The following is a 16907-nucleotide window of genomic DNA, read 5'->3' on the forward strand; positions in this document are numbered from 1 at the left end:
CAGACCGGCGGGGTAGGCTCCCGCTCCGGTCTTCTTACACTATCGGGACTCCCCTCAGCTCACTGGGGGCCCGCGACGCCGCCGGCCAGCTTCTTCCTGCCTCAGCTTCCGGCAGCCAATCCCTGCGCGGCCTTTTTGGCTCACGGTCGCGCAGGCCAATCAGTGCGCGGCGGGGGCGGGCCGATGACGCGGTCAGGCCCCCGTCACGTGAGGCGGCAGACCACGGCCTCAGGGCCTAGCGCGGCCCTCTCCTCACTTCGGCGGCCCCCTCCTGACACCGGGGGTCGCTGCAACGATGCGCCACACAGCGGGGAAAGGCCTCCTCGCAGCGCCGGGCTGCGGCGGTGAAACCGGCGGTGCATGGGGTAGGCTCCCTTTTTAATTAATTACTTAAATGGCGGACAGCGCGCCAAAACGAGGGTAGGCTCCTCCAGCTCGAGTCCCCTCACAGTGCCCTCAGGCCACAGCGCGATTCTCCTCAGCAGATGACGCTATTTACAGCGCACTGCTCCTCCCTCTCAGCCCAACAGAATAGAGGCAGTTCAGGGCTTCTAGGGACACGCAGCTCCTCCCAGTCCTTCTCTAGCGCTTCCAAATTATAGCGCTCCCCAGGCAGTACAGTTTAGGTCAGGGCAGCAACAGTCTTGGAATTTACAGCGCTTAGGTAGGCAAACCAGGGCTTCCAAGTAGGCTCCTCACAGCTCTGTGCATCCAAAGGGGGCCACAGCTCCTCCAGGGGCACCAACCTCCTCAACAGCGTCTGACAGGCGCACCTCACGGAGGGGGGGGGCGAACAGTTCCACAGCCAGCCCCAGGGGCACACTCCTCACCTCCTGGGGGGTTCAAGCCCACAGCATTCCTCCTCTTCTGGGCACCTTTTTTCCTCCGCGCTGGCGTAGTTCAAGGTCCCACGGCGTCAGGGACCTATGAAGAGTCCTCCCTTGTCAGGGGCCCATGGGGACAGCAGAGGGGGGGGGGTTATAGGGGTGCAGGGCCCAGCTCACAGGCCCATGTGGCGGTAGCACCTCACAGCAGGTCCCCTCTCTTTTTTGTCCCAGCGCTGACTGACTCTCTGGTGACACTTCTGAGACTTCTCCCTATTTATACCCTCCTCCCAGGCAGTGCCAGGACCTTCTAGAATGTTGGCACATCTAGCCTAAACTGGTTCTAGGGGAGGGGGTGAGCACCCTGGGTGCCAGGCTTTCCCTCCAAAAGCTAGGGGTAGCTGGGTAATATTAACTAGACCGCCAACCTAACGCAGTCAGGTGGCACTACCCAGGGCCATGGCATCCATTTTAAGTCTCAGTACATTTCAGTCAGGTGCAGTTTTAAAATGGGGGATATTTTCTGTACACCATTTAACATCATGTAATTTTACATTTTCAACAAGGTGTCTCACACCACTCATGGCCTATACAGGTTTAATCCCATGGGGGAGACATCCTAGGTAAGGGGGTCAAAAGCGAAAAATTTTGGGGGAAAAAGGCCAAGTCCAACAGTCCCATATTTGGATTATTGTACAGAACATTATCTGATTGGTGACCGGGGGCATCAAGGATAACAGGGATAGATGCATGATCCTTACTACAAGTTGTCTTTGAAGGAGCTTTTTCACTTGAATTGTCACACTGCTGTACTGCTGCACTTTCTTCAGAGACTAGATCAATAGACACATTGCTATCTACTTTGCAGCGCACACCCGCTAAGATCCCCCTAATGATCGGGTCCCCCCAACTGACCCTGTAGGACATTGAAGACAGTACTTGCAGTTGCTGGCCCCGAAGTTGGCCCGATGCCTCAGCTTGGAGACTTTGCATGCCTTATATGCTGTTTATCCCCTGCAAGGGCATAGAAGGTAAGTCTGGGAGGCAGCTTGGAAAAATGCTATTACACTGTTGCAGAATGGACGCTTCATAAGACTCTCTAATAGACTTGCCTATGCCATCCTCAATGTGTCTGCTAAATTCAACCTGCTCTATGTTCTCTATTACCCCTCTTTACCTTTCTATTAAATCTCACTCCCAGTGGGACCCTTTAGCCAGATTATTCATGCTGTTGCCTAAAGACTTAGTAGCCATTAGGTATGCAAGGTGGGCTTACAGGTCGACCCCTGGGGGCAAGAAGAAAGGAAATCAGAGAGATGGCATGGGAAAACGTGCAGTTTGCTGCTAAATCTAGATACTCAAAGGCATTTTGGAATGTAAAGAATCACCCATATTTTTTAGCAAATGGTAACTCTAAAATATCCTGCCACATTTTGCCAGAGGAGTGTCTGATTTACTTCCCCACGATTTTCAGCTCTGCTGATTCTAGCTTTCTAACTAATCCTCCTTGCGAGGCAAATTATACCGCCAACCAAGGGTCGGCTGGTGTTTTCACCATGACACATATTGATGTATCGGAAGTAACTGTTGCTATTTTGAATAGCATACCCAGGAAGGCCCTTGGCCCGGACAGGGTGCCACTTGATGTTTGTAAACAGAACATACCATTGTGGGCCCCTCTTATTGGCAAATCTGTTCCGGGCCATTTCCCCTGCAGGATTGCCTAAAACTTGGAGGTTTTCCACCATTGTCCCTGTCTTTAAGAAGGGCGACAGGGGAAACCCCACATGTTACTGTACGATCTCTCTTCTGGTCTCTTCTGATAAGATCCTGGGTTGGGTGATTCTCCAGGATAGAGGATTGGGCAGATGACAATAGTTTTCTGTCAGAGGTACAATATGGTATCTGCCAAGAGGTGGGCACGGTTGAATGGTCACTCAACCTGCTCTTGATAATAGCTGCGCTTGCTTGCTCCGGTTAGGTCTCTGGTTGCGCTGGGATCTCACTTTTGTAGTTCTTTTTTATCCCTCTTTCCTTCTTTTGTCACTGTTTTTCAGCCTTTCATATCATCTTTCTTTCCTCCTTGTGATTTTTTCTCTCTTGCTATAGGTTAAAGTTTGTTGAGGAAAAAGTAAGTGTGACTCCCAAAAAATGAATGCTGGTGTGGGCCACCTGCAACCACTACTGTAAATTAAGCACTGTCAAAAACACAATACCAGTGTGAAAAATAGTAAAATCTACCAAAGCTCACAATGTTTAATAACAATATGCATGTTTTTCAAGACATTTTTCAAAAAGTAAACTTCTGAAAAATTACACTATAAAATGTCAGTCATTTCAAAATGTGAAAATAACTCGCATCCAATATCCTCATTAACTCTGATACGTTTAAGGTGTAAACCAGCCATATTCAGACTAGCTAATGATTCCTTAGCTCGTTCCCTAATGTATTTAGTGGTTGTTATAATCTATCCTAACACACAGCTGCTTACACAGTTCTAAATTGTCAAAGTATGATGAAACATGTTAACATTTAAAAGGTGTGCCGATGATCGGATCACTCTTTGGTACTTGTCCAAATATGTATATTCTGACTGTTATGTGAGTATTTGCGCATGTAAGGGAAGTTCCTAAAACAGGGAAGATTGTAAAACACTAGTAGGAGGGTCAGCATGTTGAGCATCAGCTGAAAATAGAGTTTCATATGTAAGGTCTGTATGTGAGAGAATCCAGTCTCACTGTCATCAAGCCGTGGCCACCCAGTAAGTTAGCCTCTAAAATGTCAGCTTCTGCACACATCAAAAATTACAGTCACTGTACAATGAATTCAGAGACTTTATTCAAAATTAAATAAATAACCACAGAAAGCACAAAATACTTTTCATTGACAAAACATGAGAGATTGAAATAAAAAGTTCTTGGAGTGACCTATTTTGTCCTGTGTTTTTTTTTTACATAAAAGTACACATGAGAGAGCGCATCAGAGGGACAATTCAGTACTAGAGTAAAACTGCAGATTCCGCTCTTCCTATATTTGGCCACTGGAAAAAAGACATGATATTTCACTGAATAATAAATAAACAAAAATTAAATAACAATAAATACAACTTGCATTTTACAGCTCTTGCAAAGTACTAATGAGGTTATAGGAAACGTAAGCATACTGTTTCTTGCCAGCCAGATGCTTCTGTATTGTTTTAGGTTGAAAGGGGACCTCACTGTACTGTGAGACATAACAGTTCCTTTCATGATAGGAGAGGACATGATTGACTCTCGTCGTTTTATACAGTGTATCGCTAAAGTCCCTCTCCTTGAGTAAATTTTCAATATTTGTAAAACTAGTTACAATAAAGTTGTTTGCACCTGGTAGTTCATTTAAAGTTTTACTCCCACTTTGTGAGAGGGATTAATTTTAATTTAACATGTTTACTGCAGCGAGGATGCCAGTTGTGAACAGTCTGCAAGGCTTTCTATCTCCTTCACCACCTCAATAATTGTTTGCGCCTGGTCTTGGTGGAGCACATGGGTAGCATTGGAGAGGAACTTCTCATGGAGCGATTCTTGGCTAAGAGGCTTCCTCCAGTGTCCGTAGAAGGTGTCACATCTGCCAGTCACGATCTCTCCGCTCTCCAGGAGCAGCACCACTTCCCCGTACATCTTGTCAAAGTTGGCCACATTGTCTTCAGGGTGTTCCACCATCACCTTCTTCAACAGGTTGATGAGATCTGGTCTACTAAGGCTGTCCTCACTGAAGGAAGAAATGCCCACTTCGCCATCCAGAAGGGCTGTGCAGGCGTTGAACTGGAAGGAGTGTCGTGCCTCGTGCTCAGACTCTGGGAAGGGCCTGTTGATATACTTGGAGACTGGGACCCTCAGAAGAACAGCGCGGATGGAAGCAGGGTTAAAGGAGCCTGTTATATTGGTGACTCGGTTTCTGACTGAGATGGCAGCGTCTGCCACCCAGTGCATGCCCAAGTGAGCTGGGAACCTCTTGAAGGCAATGTCTTGCTTCTCCAAGAGAAAGCTGTAATCTTGATCTGGCATTGCCAGGGACGATGGCTGGTAATCACCATAGAAAGCACTGAACCCTGAGCAGCCTGGCACATCATCCAAGATAAGTGGGTTGGCTTCCATCCCACGGGCAGCCAGAAGTGCTGCTTCCATCCCAAAGCGGGTTGCATTGCCAATATGGAGAGGCTTGGCAAGAGTTGCAGCATTGGCCATAGGTGCCCCCGCCAGAGAGGCAGCGATCGCCAAAGCATGCGCACATTGTTCTGCATTCAATGAAAGGAGTTTTGCTGTAGCAGCAGCGCTGCCCATGGTGCCAACAACAGAAGGAGGGTGGAACCTGAAGGAAATAAAAAGATCAGTGTCAGACATGGAATAAGGATAATATCAAAATAGATTTAAAAGAGGGGTAATGCAAACAATAAGTGCGAACTACGGAAATATAAAAGCATATCAGCCATTAATGCTATTATGTAGTACAAGGAAACAGAGTAACTATAATAGGATCTAATCAATCATTTGACACAAATAAATAATCTAGTTACAGTGAGCAGAAAAATTTACTTTACCATATTTACTTTGTATTGTGTGCTATCCACATACATGATTTTGTTTGCATGATAGGTTCCTCTTAGGTATATTTCTGCCCTATGTGCCAATCGGGCACACATCATAACACACCCTCTCTTTAGGGTTCTCATACATTACACATGGAATATTTCTACCCTTTTCATACATCGTACATCATAACCATGCCCGGGAGATACTGCGCCCCCTGTGGGCATCGAGTGTTGGTCATGGGATTTTTCTGCCCTTTGTGGGTATCATACAAACCTTTTAGGGATATTGCTGGCTTCATTGGAGAAACGCATGAGTCTTCCTTGCACCTCAATGCCAACATTGAATGCCAACAGGAAGTCTGAGCCGCTGGGTCTTAAGCCCACGGGCAACATCTGGGAGGCAGCCATTAGAGCCGGCAGCACAGCACCTGACGGGTGAGTGGCAGGGTGCCAAGTGTCATCGAAGTCCATGGAGTGACTCTGTTAAAGGAGGAGTAGAGGATTAGAAGGTCTTTAAAGAAGGGTGTGTCAGAAAGATGTTAAGCAGAGAGATAGTGGCATCGACCTAGGGACACAATTTACAGAAATGTAGGATTCATATTCTAAGATTTAGTTGAGTGACTGAGCCATTGCCCAATACAGACTCTTTACAGAAGTAGAAACAGACAGAATTGAACATTGGAGGAGACAGCATTTAAGTAAAATTCTCATAAACTCATTGTTCTTAGTGTATGCTTGAGGGATAAAGTGATAGCCCGCTCTCAAAATCCTTACCGCTACTCCATTGACATATGCAGCCAGCGTAGGTGGGAGTCTCAATCCTTTCCTTCCATACACAGAGCTGATGGCAGACAAGGAGTACATGTCCTGTTGGAAATACAATTAAGTTAGAAATAGAAAGTGCACCTAGAAACCTAGTAAAGAAACTGCGGATATTTTGGGAATGTGGATTATTCAACTTTAAACACAGGATTATTCACCTGATACGTGGTGGTATCTATTAGAAGAAACACATGGTCAGGCAAGGGGTCTCTGCGAGTAGATGCAGTGTTTCTGAAGGACAGTTGTTTAGGGGACCAGAGTTCCTAATGTTTATTTGAGTACCCTAGTCCATGCTCGCAGCCCTGCCAGTGTCTCAAGACATTAGCTGCTTTGCATCTGGAGGCAGCCTGGGCTGCGATTAGTGGATGAGTATTTCATGGTGGATGAGTAATTCATGGTGTGACTTGGTCTTTCTCTCTTCTTACCTATTATTCTGGAGGGTTTTTTACCCCTATGATTCTAGAGGGCTATTTAATGGCCAAGGGGTTCATGGTGTGTTGCTTGGTTCGATCCAAGATTTGAATATCCTGGTAAAATCTTATGGTGATCCTGAACCACTAAAGTCTGTAAGCAGTTTTACATGGCACAACCACAGGAGTATAGTCACACTCTTGGCGTAAAAAGGGTTTTTAATTGTTCTGCATGGTGTGTTGCTTAGTGAGTTCAATGTCTCCTCTTACCTGGCAGTATCCCAGGGCGATGTTGAACACATGGGTCGTGCTTCCCACCAGTCCAACGCCGATGCTGTCCAGGATCATACGCTTGCTTCGGTGCCGCACGGTTTGGGACAGGTGATCTGTCTGGACTCCATGTATGAAGGACGCAAAGCTGCTAGTGACCGCCTTTTCCAGGGGGCTCCCCTCCAGCACTGAATGAAGAGAAGAGACAGGATCAGAACTACAAGCATTCTGGGCTGGCATCAGACACAAATCCAGCTGACCCGGACCAGAACCAGATGTTGTTCATATGGGACAATCATTACACAGGACTCTTGGAGTTGTAGACTGATAGCAGATGCAAACCAATGCTAGCGGCTTTATAACCGGTTATGGGGATCATGGCATTAGGGACCCAAGTCAAGGTAAGTGATACCAGAACCTGTAACTGGGCCCATGGGATAAAGAGTGGTCCAGGACCATCAAGAGTGGCATCAGAACCAGTAACTGGGCCCATGGTATACTGAGCGGCATCAGAGCAGGGAGAGTGGCATCAGAACAGGTAACTGGGCCCAGGGTATACTGAGAGGCATCAGATCAGGGAGAGTGACTCCAGAACCAGCAACTGGGACCAAGATATAGCGAGCGATCGCAGACCAGAGGCGGGGACACCAGAGCCATTAACTGCGTACAAAAAATACAGCGTGACCTCAGACCAATGGCAGTGAGTACACACAGACACTTACCTTCCACCGCCGCTGTGTGCACCTGCCTGGACAGCCTGAGGACGGCGTGTGGATTCTGGAAGAAGGGAAAAAGCAATATTAGTCGAGTTGTTTCATTGTATAAGAACATGGAAGGGAGTGGACAGGGCTAAAAGAGAGAAACACAAGGCAACAGAGTCGAGAAGGGGAAGAGGACAGAGAAGGGGGAATAACAGGAGAGATTTGAGGGTTTTCACAGCTAGCAAGTGCAATCTGCCAAACTGCAGTCCAAGACTGGCAAACGAGTGACTGCTTCCTGGCACGTGAGCAGTCTCAGCCTGGCATTTAGCAATTCAAGGTTGAAACATGAGCTCCCCCAGCATGGCACACTGCCTGGCATATCAGCAGGTAGAGCATGGTGTATAAACAGCCAAAGACTCGCACATGAGCTGCAGGACTGGCACTACAGCCACTCCATCACAGGGGGAGCCCAACAGCAGGGCAGCACCAAGGTATGATAGGCACCACCATAACATATGATGCTTGCACCAGGGAACACGTATGATGGTAGGACTCTAATAAATGATGCCAGCACCTTGGCATATGAAGTCAGGGCACTGACATATGATGAAAGTACCCTGACATTACAGGAACCATTCTGGTGTATTATGCCAGCACCTTAAATTGGCATACATCTGATCGCAGCACCATGTCCAATGATGCTGGTCTTTTGGCCTGTGATGCCAACAGACTGTCGTATGATGTCAGCGCCTTACCACATACTTCAGAGGGTCTCTGTTCTGGTGCAAGCATTCTGATTGGATGTTGGCAGAGAAGCGGTGTGAAGCATGATATCAGCTGGCACAGTATGAAACTTTACTTTGCTCCTGCCGTGGATGCGAGAAAGACAATCGGTCTTATTTATAAAGGCCTTGCGCCACCGGTGCGTCACTTTTTCCCATTTTAAAAGTGACGCACCGGCGGCGCAAGGCCTTCATAAATAAGGCCCAATGTCTCTTGGGCCACAGTGCACCACCGAGGCACTATGTATCAAGCTTTGTGCATTTTTACTCCTACTCTGGGAAGCAAATACTTACAATAACGTCCCAAACTCCTTTCAGTTCAATCTCTTGCTGCTAATTCTGCATTTTAACCAGCAGTTTATGCTTCACTGGCTGTGCTTAACAGCAGCAGCGCTACAAACAACAGGACTGCGGCAAAACCCCAAGACGCTTTAAATATTACTGTCGTATTTCTGAGGATTATGCTGTATGATAACAGCCTCTATTGGCGAACATCTTATAACAGACCTTAACTACCCAGGATGCTTCTGCAATCTTCATGGAAGACAGAGACGCCCATATTATGAACATCACAGAACACATGGCGAATGGTCTCAGAACTGGCGATATTAAAACACGCGGCAAGGTAAGAATAAAAGGGGCTCTCCTATTCACTAACATATATTGAAAAACTAAACAAATACTAGAGAAATATGAGAATCTAAAAAGTACATATAAAGCATCAGAATGCCAAGGTGAAAAAAGCAAATAAACGTGAAAGCAGTAATATAGCCACATACATGTTCTAATAAGTAAATGCGCTGTCTGTTGTATTTTAGAAGATATCCCTCTATAAAAACGAATAGTGAGATAGAGAGAAAGGCTTTCAGCCAATCTAAGTGGACTATGAAAACAAATTATGCCCCCCAAGCAGACGAAAAATATACAAATCCAGCCATCAAAGCTGCCAAAACCTGATGCCTGTAGCGTGGGCTCACCTGGAAGGCGCATTGAAGCATGTTCTGCACTGGTGTCTACCTCTGTCCTGAGATAAGTTTCCCGTCTCTGCAAGCAGTCTCTGTGTCTTTCGAGGTGGACCTCCTGTGCCCCGCAGTCTATCTCTGTCGACCTGAGAGGGGTCGCTTTTGTCTCTGTCCTGCGACAGTGGTTCGCTTTGCCTCGCTCTCTCCGGTGCTGAGGGCAGGTGAGCTTCTGGTGCTGGCTGATGCGTCTCTCTCCTGACAGAGGTTATATACCCTGAAGAGGCGCATGAGATCGAGCCCTGTGGAGAGTGACGTCACTAAAAGGGGCGGGCGAGGAGTGACCAGCGCCAGGTGTCATCCTCTGGGAAAGACCCCTAGACATCTGGGAAATTCCTGGAGGAAATACCGTAGAGCAGACCAAAGAGAGAGGGGCCCGTGGGAAATCCGTGGAAGAGACCCCAGGCTGATCCAGTGGCTGTGTCGCCCCTACCTTTCTTCCTAAAATGAAGGATGAACTGGGATTATACTAGTAATCGTAACATTAAAGTGTTTGTGAGCGCGCGCAGATCAATTGAAGGGATTTGAAAAGCGGGGCAAATCACTGGTGAGGGTCGCGAGGCGCATCTGTATCTTTCTGTATGCCTATACATCTGCGCATGTATGTATTTAAAACACCCATTTGTATTTACAATAACATTTTTACTTTCACACATGTGGATCCAACATAGTAAATAGTTAATGCGAACACCCGTTTAATACGTTATTTATATTTGCCATTTCTCTACGTGAGTGCAAGTGTTTGTAGGCAATTCTTTATCTCTGTCTCTATATGACTCTGTGCCTAAAATTCTAAGCATCTCTCTATTAGAATATACCGGCGATTTTAGTTTACAAAAGAACAGTTACATTCACACATTAAAACCGACTTTAAATAACTCTCTCAAACCTCGTTCTCATAATTTAAGGGCATGATATATCATTTTTATAAGGAATAACTAAAAAACGGATATTTCCTCTGTGCTTTCCATGGTTGGAATGTATTCTTAATAATAGACTTTTAACAGTAAAATGAAATAATTTCTCATTAGAAACCTGTGATGTCATATCTCAGAAACGTAAGGGTAGCAGTTTGGGAGATGAAGTTTCAACTTTAATTCCCTATAATAACCTTAAGAATCCGGACAGGAAGTTCCATCTCTTTTAAGGGCGCTGGAGGCGGGCGCAGTCTCCAAGTAGAACCCCCCTCTGAGCCCTGCAGGGAGCTCCACTCACTGCCTCTGTTTCCGAAGGTAAGAAATCCCGAGAGTTACAGACAATAAACACCTCTCAGGGGTGTCATTGTGTAGGGTACATTTCATCATACCAGCTCCTCCCTGTTTCTTCCACAGAGCTGGTTCCACAGGTCTATGAAGCACCTGGAACAACAAGTGACAGCACCTCAGTCTAAAGGGACAGTCTGGGATGTTTATTGACGGCAGAGACTTCAGAGCAGGGGCTGCTGTACCTCAACCAAGTTAGAGTGGGGGGGGGGGGGGGCACTCTAACAAGCGGTACAACTTGTCAGCAGACGCATGAACATGCCACATTATTACTGAGCACTGACAACACAACTATTTAGGTTTTTGAGGAGCTAAACATAGCCCAATAATGCTGCGTCAGGGCGCTATGAGATAAAAGGTAAACAGAAAGATAGGAGAGATTCTTGGGCCGGGTGGTGGACAACAGTTCTAATTAGAAGTCAATGCCTTGGGTTTCTTGGGGGAAGGAGGCCTTGAGAGCGTCAGGCCCTGCACGTGTCCGGATCTTCTGCCGCATCCTTGAAACTTGGAGAGCGGGTGGTTGGACTCTTCTGGTTAACAGATCTCAGATGTCTACTCAGGAGACTTTGGTTATATAGCTGGGAGCCTGTCCGTGGACAGATATATGGACAGGACTAAGGCTATGAAATTGGGATCTCTCTTTGACCAGGAGCCAATGGAGTGACTTGAAGATCACCATGATCGGGTCCTTGTGTCTATGGCCAGTGATGGGTCTAGCGTTACAACTCTCCACCACAAGACTATGATTTTGAGGAAGTGGGGGGTTCCTGGCAGAAGACTGTTGAAAAATAAATGAGTCAGAAATATGATTTGCATACACTGGACACACAACCGGCAAATTCGTTGGTACCAAGAGAGAAGCAACAACTATCTGATATAAAGTGTCAGCTGGAAAATACCCATTTAAAATCCATTGGAAAATGACGCCAATTTTGAATGCTCATTACTGATCCTCTGCCAGGTAATTGTTCATTAAACCTTCTATCAGAAATGAGTCTATTCTCCCAATGATATAGCCATTAGTCTTGCTAATATGGTGTACAATATGCCACCCAGCCAGTTGTGCGGAGCTCTGCTTAAACACAAGTCTGCCAGGGAGGAGTGCTGGTGCTCAGATAAGCTGATGTTTTTTCAGAGTTCCAAAGGCCTAGTCATTATGCTAGGGGTCTGCTAAAAGTGTCCAGATGCTGGTACTATGGTGGTCCATGTGCCAGCATGAATGTGATGCTGCCCAGCTGTGCCAGCTATGTTCATGGTATGATGGGAGCAGCACTGATGCTCAGATAGGCTGGGGCTTTCTTAGAGTGCCAGAGGCCTGCTCACAAAGCTAGGGGTCTGCTAACCGTGCTCGGATGTTGCTAATATGGCAATCAGTGTGCCAACATGCCTGTGATGCTGCCCAGCTCGCTCACCTGTGCTCGTAGTACGATTCAGCCAGTGAGGAGAACCAATGCTGAGGAATGCTGAGGCTTTCTCAGAGCGCCAGATGTCTGCCCAACCTGCAATGGTGATGCTCAAATGATGCTCAATGTGCCAGCCGTCCTGTGACGCTGCTCTACGGTGCCAGAGTTCTGCTACAAACACGAGACCGCCAGGGATGAGCTCTGATGCTCAGATAGGCCAGGGCGCTCTCAGAGTTCCAGAGGCCTGGTGCTAGGGGTCTGCTAAAAGTTCCCACATGCTGGTACTATGGCACTCAGTGTGCCAGCATACATGTGATGCTGCCCAGCTCTGTCACCTATGTTTATAGTATGATTTCGCCAGGGAGGAGAGCCAATGCTGAGGAAGGCTGAGGCTTTCTCAGAGCGCCAGCGGTCTGTGGTCAGTGTTAGGGCGATGCTCAAATGATACTGAATGTGCCAGCCATCCTGTGGTGCTGCTCTGCGGTGCCAGAGTTCTGCTCAAACACACATCTGCCAGAGATGAGTTCCAATGCTCAGCTAGGCCGGGGCGCTCTCAGAGTGCCAGGGGTCTCCTAGTAATAACTGGCCCTCTTGCGGATAATGCCATGCTACCCAAGAGTGTGAGGGGGGGGGTTCCAGCTGCGTGCAATCAAGAGCTACTGATACACACGTCATGGTGCAGCCTTCTATCATACGTAGATACTAATCAATGTGAAGGAGTAGCCCTGAGCATCAGATAGAATCATCTGCACTGAGGTAGGTACATGTCTGTCACTGGGGTTAATGCTGCTCACACGGGATCTGCTGTCCACATGACTCTCGTGTACACGTGCAAACCTGGGCACCCTGGAAGGGTTCAAAACTGATTACAGTGAGCGGTCAGCAGGAGTTGGAATACTCTCTGCCTGCCTCAATTTGCTGATTGGACAACGTCAGTCTCACTTCCACAACCATCCATTGGCTGATTCCTTTCAGTGAAGCACGTGACATATTCCGGTGTTGGGATCTGGATGTGCTTACAAACTAGCACGCATTATCTATCTACTCAAGATTTTACTAAACCGACCAAGTATAATTATAACAAACGATTCACATTGTCAACCGCAAACACCCGGCCTGGAGCAAAGAGGCCCTTAAGCTAGGCATTCCAAAATTCTATAAACCATCCATTGGCTGATTCCTTTCAGTGAAGGAAATGACATATTCCAGTGTTGGATCAGTCCATCTCAGCCTCTGCTCTTTGTATCTAGACAGCATCCCTTTGATCTTCGCCAAGTCCCATCCCTTGAGCTGTGCTAGAAAATGGGTTGTAGATGGACTGCAGTAAGAGCCCTAGTCAAGCAGCAGCCAGAATCCTAGTCAGTGTAGGACACAGGCAAACCCTAAATTAACCAGCGCTCATCCTATGTCAGCTTGGCGCAGAGCTGCCAAACTTAACTTAGAGGCAATGTGTAAAGTATTTGTGCAACACAGTACAACAGTAAAAAGACCACAGAAAGAGATTCAACACCAGGTTAGAAAAAAATAACTTGGCTTCATAAATGAAATAAGACCAAAACAACAAAAATCCAATAAGTAGAATTTGCGATATTTATTTGTAAAGAATAAACTGTAAAATAGCACTTTGAAGAAATAAGTGCCTATTTGCGATATCTGGTCGCACTGGACCAGGACAAGGCAAAAAGTTCAGGCCAATCGCGATGGAGCACAGGCTGGATACAGGGACCTAGTAAAGCACGCTGAACAAAAGTACCTTAATCCTGGTTGCGTCGACATCGCAGGTGCGTCAGTGCCGATCCATGCAGCGGTGGCATTTTGCAGGTCCTAATCCACATAGCGGGGCGATGCGCCGGTTCTGATCCACCCAGCAGCGGCGATGATTCTGCTCTGATGAAGGGTGAGCTGCGATGCAGAGGTTCGTCGTCAAGGCGGCTATTATCAGGCATGCAAATTTTGCACTGGGAGGAGCATCGCACAGGGGAGGTTCCAAAGGCAGTGCATTGAGTCCGATCTATGTAGCAGAGGTGATGTGCTGGTTCTGGTCTATGCAACGGCAGCCATGCATTGGTACTGAGCCATGCAACAAAGGAGATGCACGGGCTCTGATCGAAGCAACAGAGGCAATGGGCCAGATCTGATCTGTGCAGCAGTGGTGATGCACCATTTCAACAGAAGATGCATGGGTTCTGCTGCAGGAAACACCCAAGGCCCACTTCCAAAGGTCCAGGACTGGGCCCACCACTTGGCAGGGCAGACTTACAGATGGCAGAGTCCAGGTGCAGAAGCAGGGTGGTTGGAAGTCTTTTATGTCCCTGAGACTTCAGATCAGTAGGCCACCTAGCTAGTCCTTGGAGTCATGATGGGTACAACTGATGCAGGTCCAGTCTTTATCACCCAACCAAGGGAATAGCATGCAGCAGGGCAAAAAAGCAAGGCAGTGGTCCAGTGTAGCAGCAGTCCAGCGGAGTGGCAGTTCTTCAGCAGCACAGCAGTCCTTCTTCCTGACAGAGTCTTCACAGGTCCAGAAGTGCACTGAAGTGGTGGTGTCAGAGTTCCAATACTCATATCCAGCTCTGCCTTTGAAGTGGGGTAGACGTCAAAGAAATGCCTTTAAAGTGCAGAGCGGACCTCCCTTCCTTCTCTGACTCTAGACTCACTACGGGGAGGGTTAGGAAACCCCTTGTGTGGGGACAGGACACAGCCTATTTAGGGGTAAGTGAGGCTGGGTCCAGCTCCTCCCTCCCATCCTCTCAGGAAGGCCCATCAGGCCACACATAAGCTCCTATTGCGTGTGGCTTGGACAGCCTGTCACCCACCCTAGACATGACCAGATACAGGCAGCAGGCACCAAATGGCTAAAGTAAGAAAATGTTGACTCTATAAAAGTTGATACAAAAAAGAAAGCCCTGATACATTGGTGAAGATATAAGAGCAGATTAAAAATATATGAGAAGCTTTTAAAGACTTACATGCTGTTGATGATGAAATAGAGGGATAGAACATCAACAGAGGGATAGAACATTTTGGCCAAAATATAAAGTGCACTTGGGAATTGAGAGGTGAAGATTCTGAAGGTTATCTTCCTCATTGTTTTTGTCCTTTTAGTGTTTTATGCTCTTATCTGAGTTTGCACGCCTGTATAAAGGGACATGCAAGAGGCAAGGGAGCTTCCTCTTGTTATACGTTAACGGATAATGATGATAATGCAAATGATGTTGATGATGCTTTAGTAGAAAAGGAAGGACAGGCTGTTGTCCAGGTCATACTTTCTCAATAAAACTGTGCATTTGTTGGACAACATAAATGTCAAAACAGTGCAAGACTGAGTCCACGCACACCATCAGGATATGTTGGCTTTAGTCCTGGCTAGCTCATAGTGTACCATCTGTACCCTTAAACTAGCAAGGTAACAGGCGGTATGACAACTGTGACTCCCCAAGGAAATTGTGGAAACAGATCTAAAGCCCTTTCACTTGGTTACTCATTCATGCCCATAGGGAATCACAAGAAATACTCGAATTGGCATTTCAAATATTTATTGAAGCAATAAGATTCTTATGTAAAAAACATGTGCTGCAATTATCTACAGAAGGAAACCAAACAGAGTAATCAGCATCACAAGAATGGTAAAGAAAATAAACAATACAACCATTGTGCTGTTACATAGATTATATGCTTGCATATAAGTACAATTATATTTGTGCTCTCACTTAGCGCTCCTTATCCTAGTGTGCCTAGGGTGGGTGAATCTGCCAGAATCCCCACAGGTGATATAACTCCCCAGTGGGTATGTTTCATCTAGGAGCCCGTCTTGGTATAGAACTGGGCACCGTCCTTGACAGGAGGTAAACAGGATTCATCTGGGTTGGAAATCCGGCATAAGGCGACCTCGGCAGTGTCATCGAAATGCTCCTCTAACTTAACGAAGGAGTGATGTTGTTAATATAATAAACTTCACCAATGTTGTCATGCCGAAGTTCCAGTCAGGCCGTCATTATTTATTCTATCCTGACAAAGCTGTCACAGAGCGAACAATACCAAACATCAACATTTTACATAGTGAAATTTAGCTTTCATATAGAATGGTCAAGGCTCTGATTATATGCCTACGAAGAAATTTATAAGTAAGCAAAAGTCAATATTATCCATAAAGGAATGTTGAAGAAAAAAAAATCATCTTTAAACTGTGAACATATAAAATGGTGGTGAACTCACCCGGGTCTAATGTGCCCACATAACAAAGCATAGGAGGAAATTAAAAATGCTCAGCTGTAGTTGCCCTGTAACTTTGATTTTTATCTGGTCATGCTAACTCTGATCACCAAATGTGCATGTCTCTGAGGCAAGATATGAAGCAACTTGGTACCCAAAGTGAGGATTTTAGAATTTCGCATACTCATCTAAAACTGTAGTAGATTTGTTACTTTTCTGAGGTCTTCTGCACCCTTTCCCATGGTCTTCTTGATGCACCTGCCTATATGTAATTGATGTTTTAACAAAAACGGGGTAACCCTGTGTCCCTCAGAACCTGGGTAGGCGTGGTTAACAACATAAATGGTTCTGTCGGGTAACCGGATAAATTGCTTTGAAGAAGAGGCTGGGATAGCTCAGGAACACAATGTAATAATTCAAGTGCAATTAAATTGAATAAAACCTCTCTGAAAACAAATATAGCTCAAGGTATTTATATAGGAAACAAAGTCACATTTGTAAAACACAGGAATTACTTCATTCCATTTCAGTTTATACAAATTCTAAGAACATGTGAAAAAGTGACTGTAAGTGAACAGAGTGAATAGTGCAATATATTGAGTGACACTTATCTACAATTATATACAGTACTATA

General features: G+C 46.2%; 1 protein-coding gene across 1 annotated transcript; it reads right to left on the bottom strand.

Moving 5' to 3' along the window:
* Nucleotides 1–4250: 4250 nt before the first annotated feature.
* LOC147728158 (cis-aconitate decarboxylase-like) lies at nt 4251–9375 on the bottom strand. The gene is made up of 6 exons (XM_086963235.1): nt 9355–9375; nt 7617–7671; nt 6895–7082; nt 6167–6259; nt 5667–5872; nt 4251–5172 (listed from the first exon to the last, which is right to left on the bottom strand). The coding sequence occupies exons 1-6, from the start codon at nt 9373–9375 to the stop codon at nt 4251–4253; spliced, it is 1485 nt and encodes a 494-aa protein (XP_086819361.1).
* Nucleotides 9376–16907: the final 7532 nt, after the last annotated feature.

Source organism: Lissotriton vulgaris, chromosome 3_1, assembly GCF_964263255.1.
Source record: "Lissotriton vulgaris chromosome 3_1, aLisVul1.2, whole genome shotgun sequence".
In the NCBI taxonomy this organism is placed as follows: domain Eukaryota; kingdom Metazoa; phylum Chordata; class Amphibia; order Caudata; family Salamandridae; genus Lissotriton; species Lissotriton vulgaris.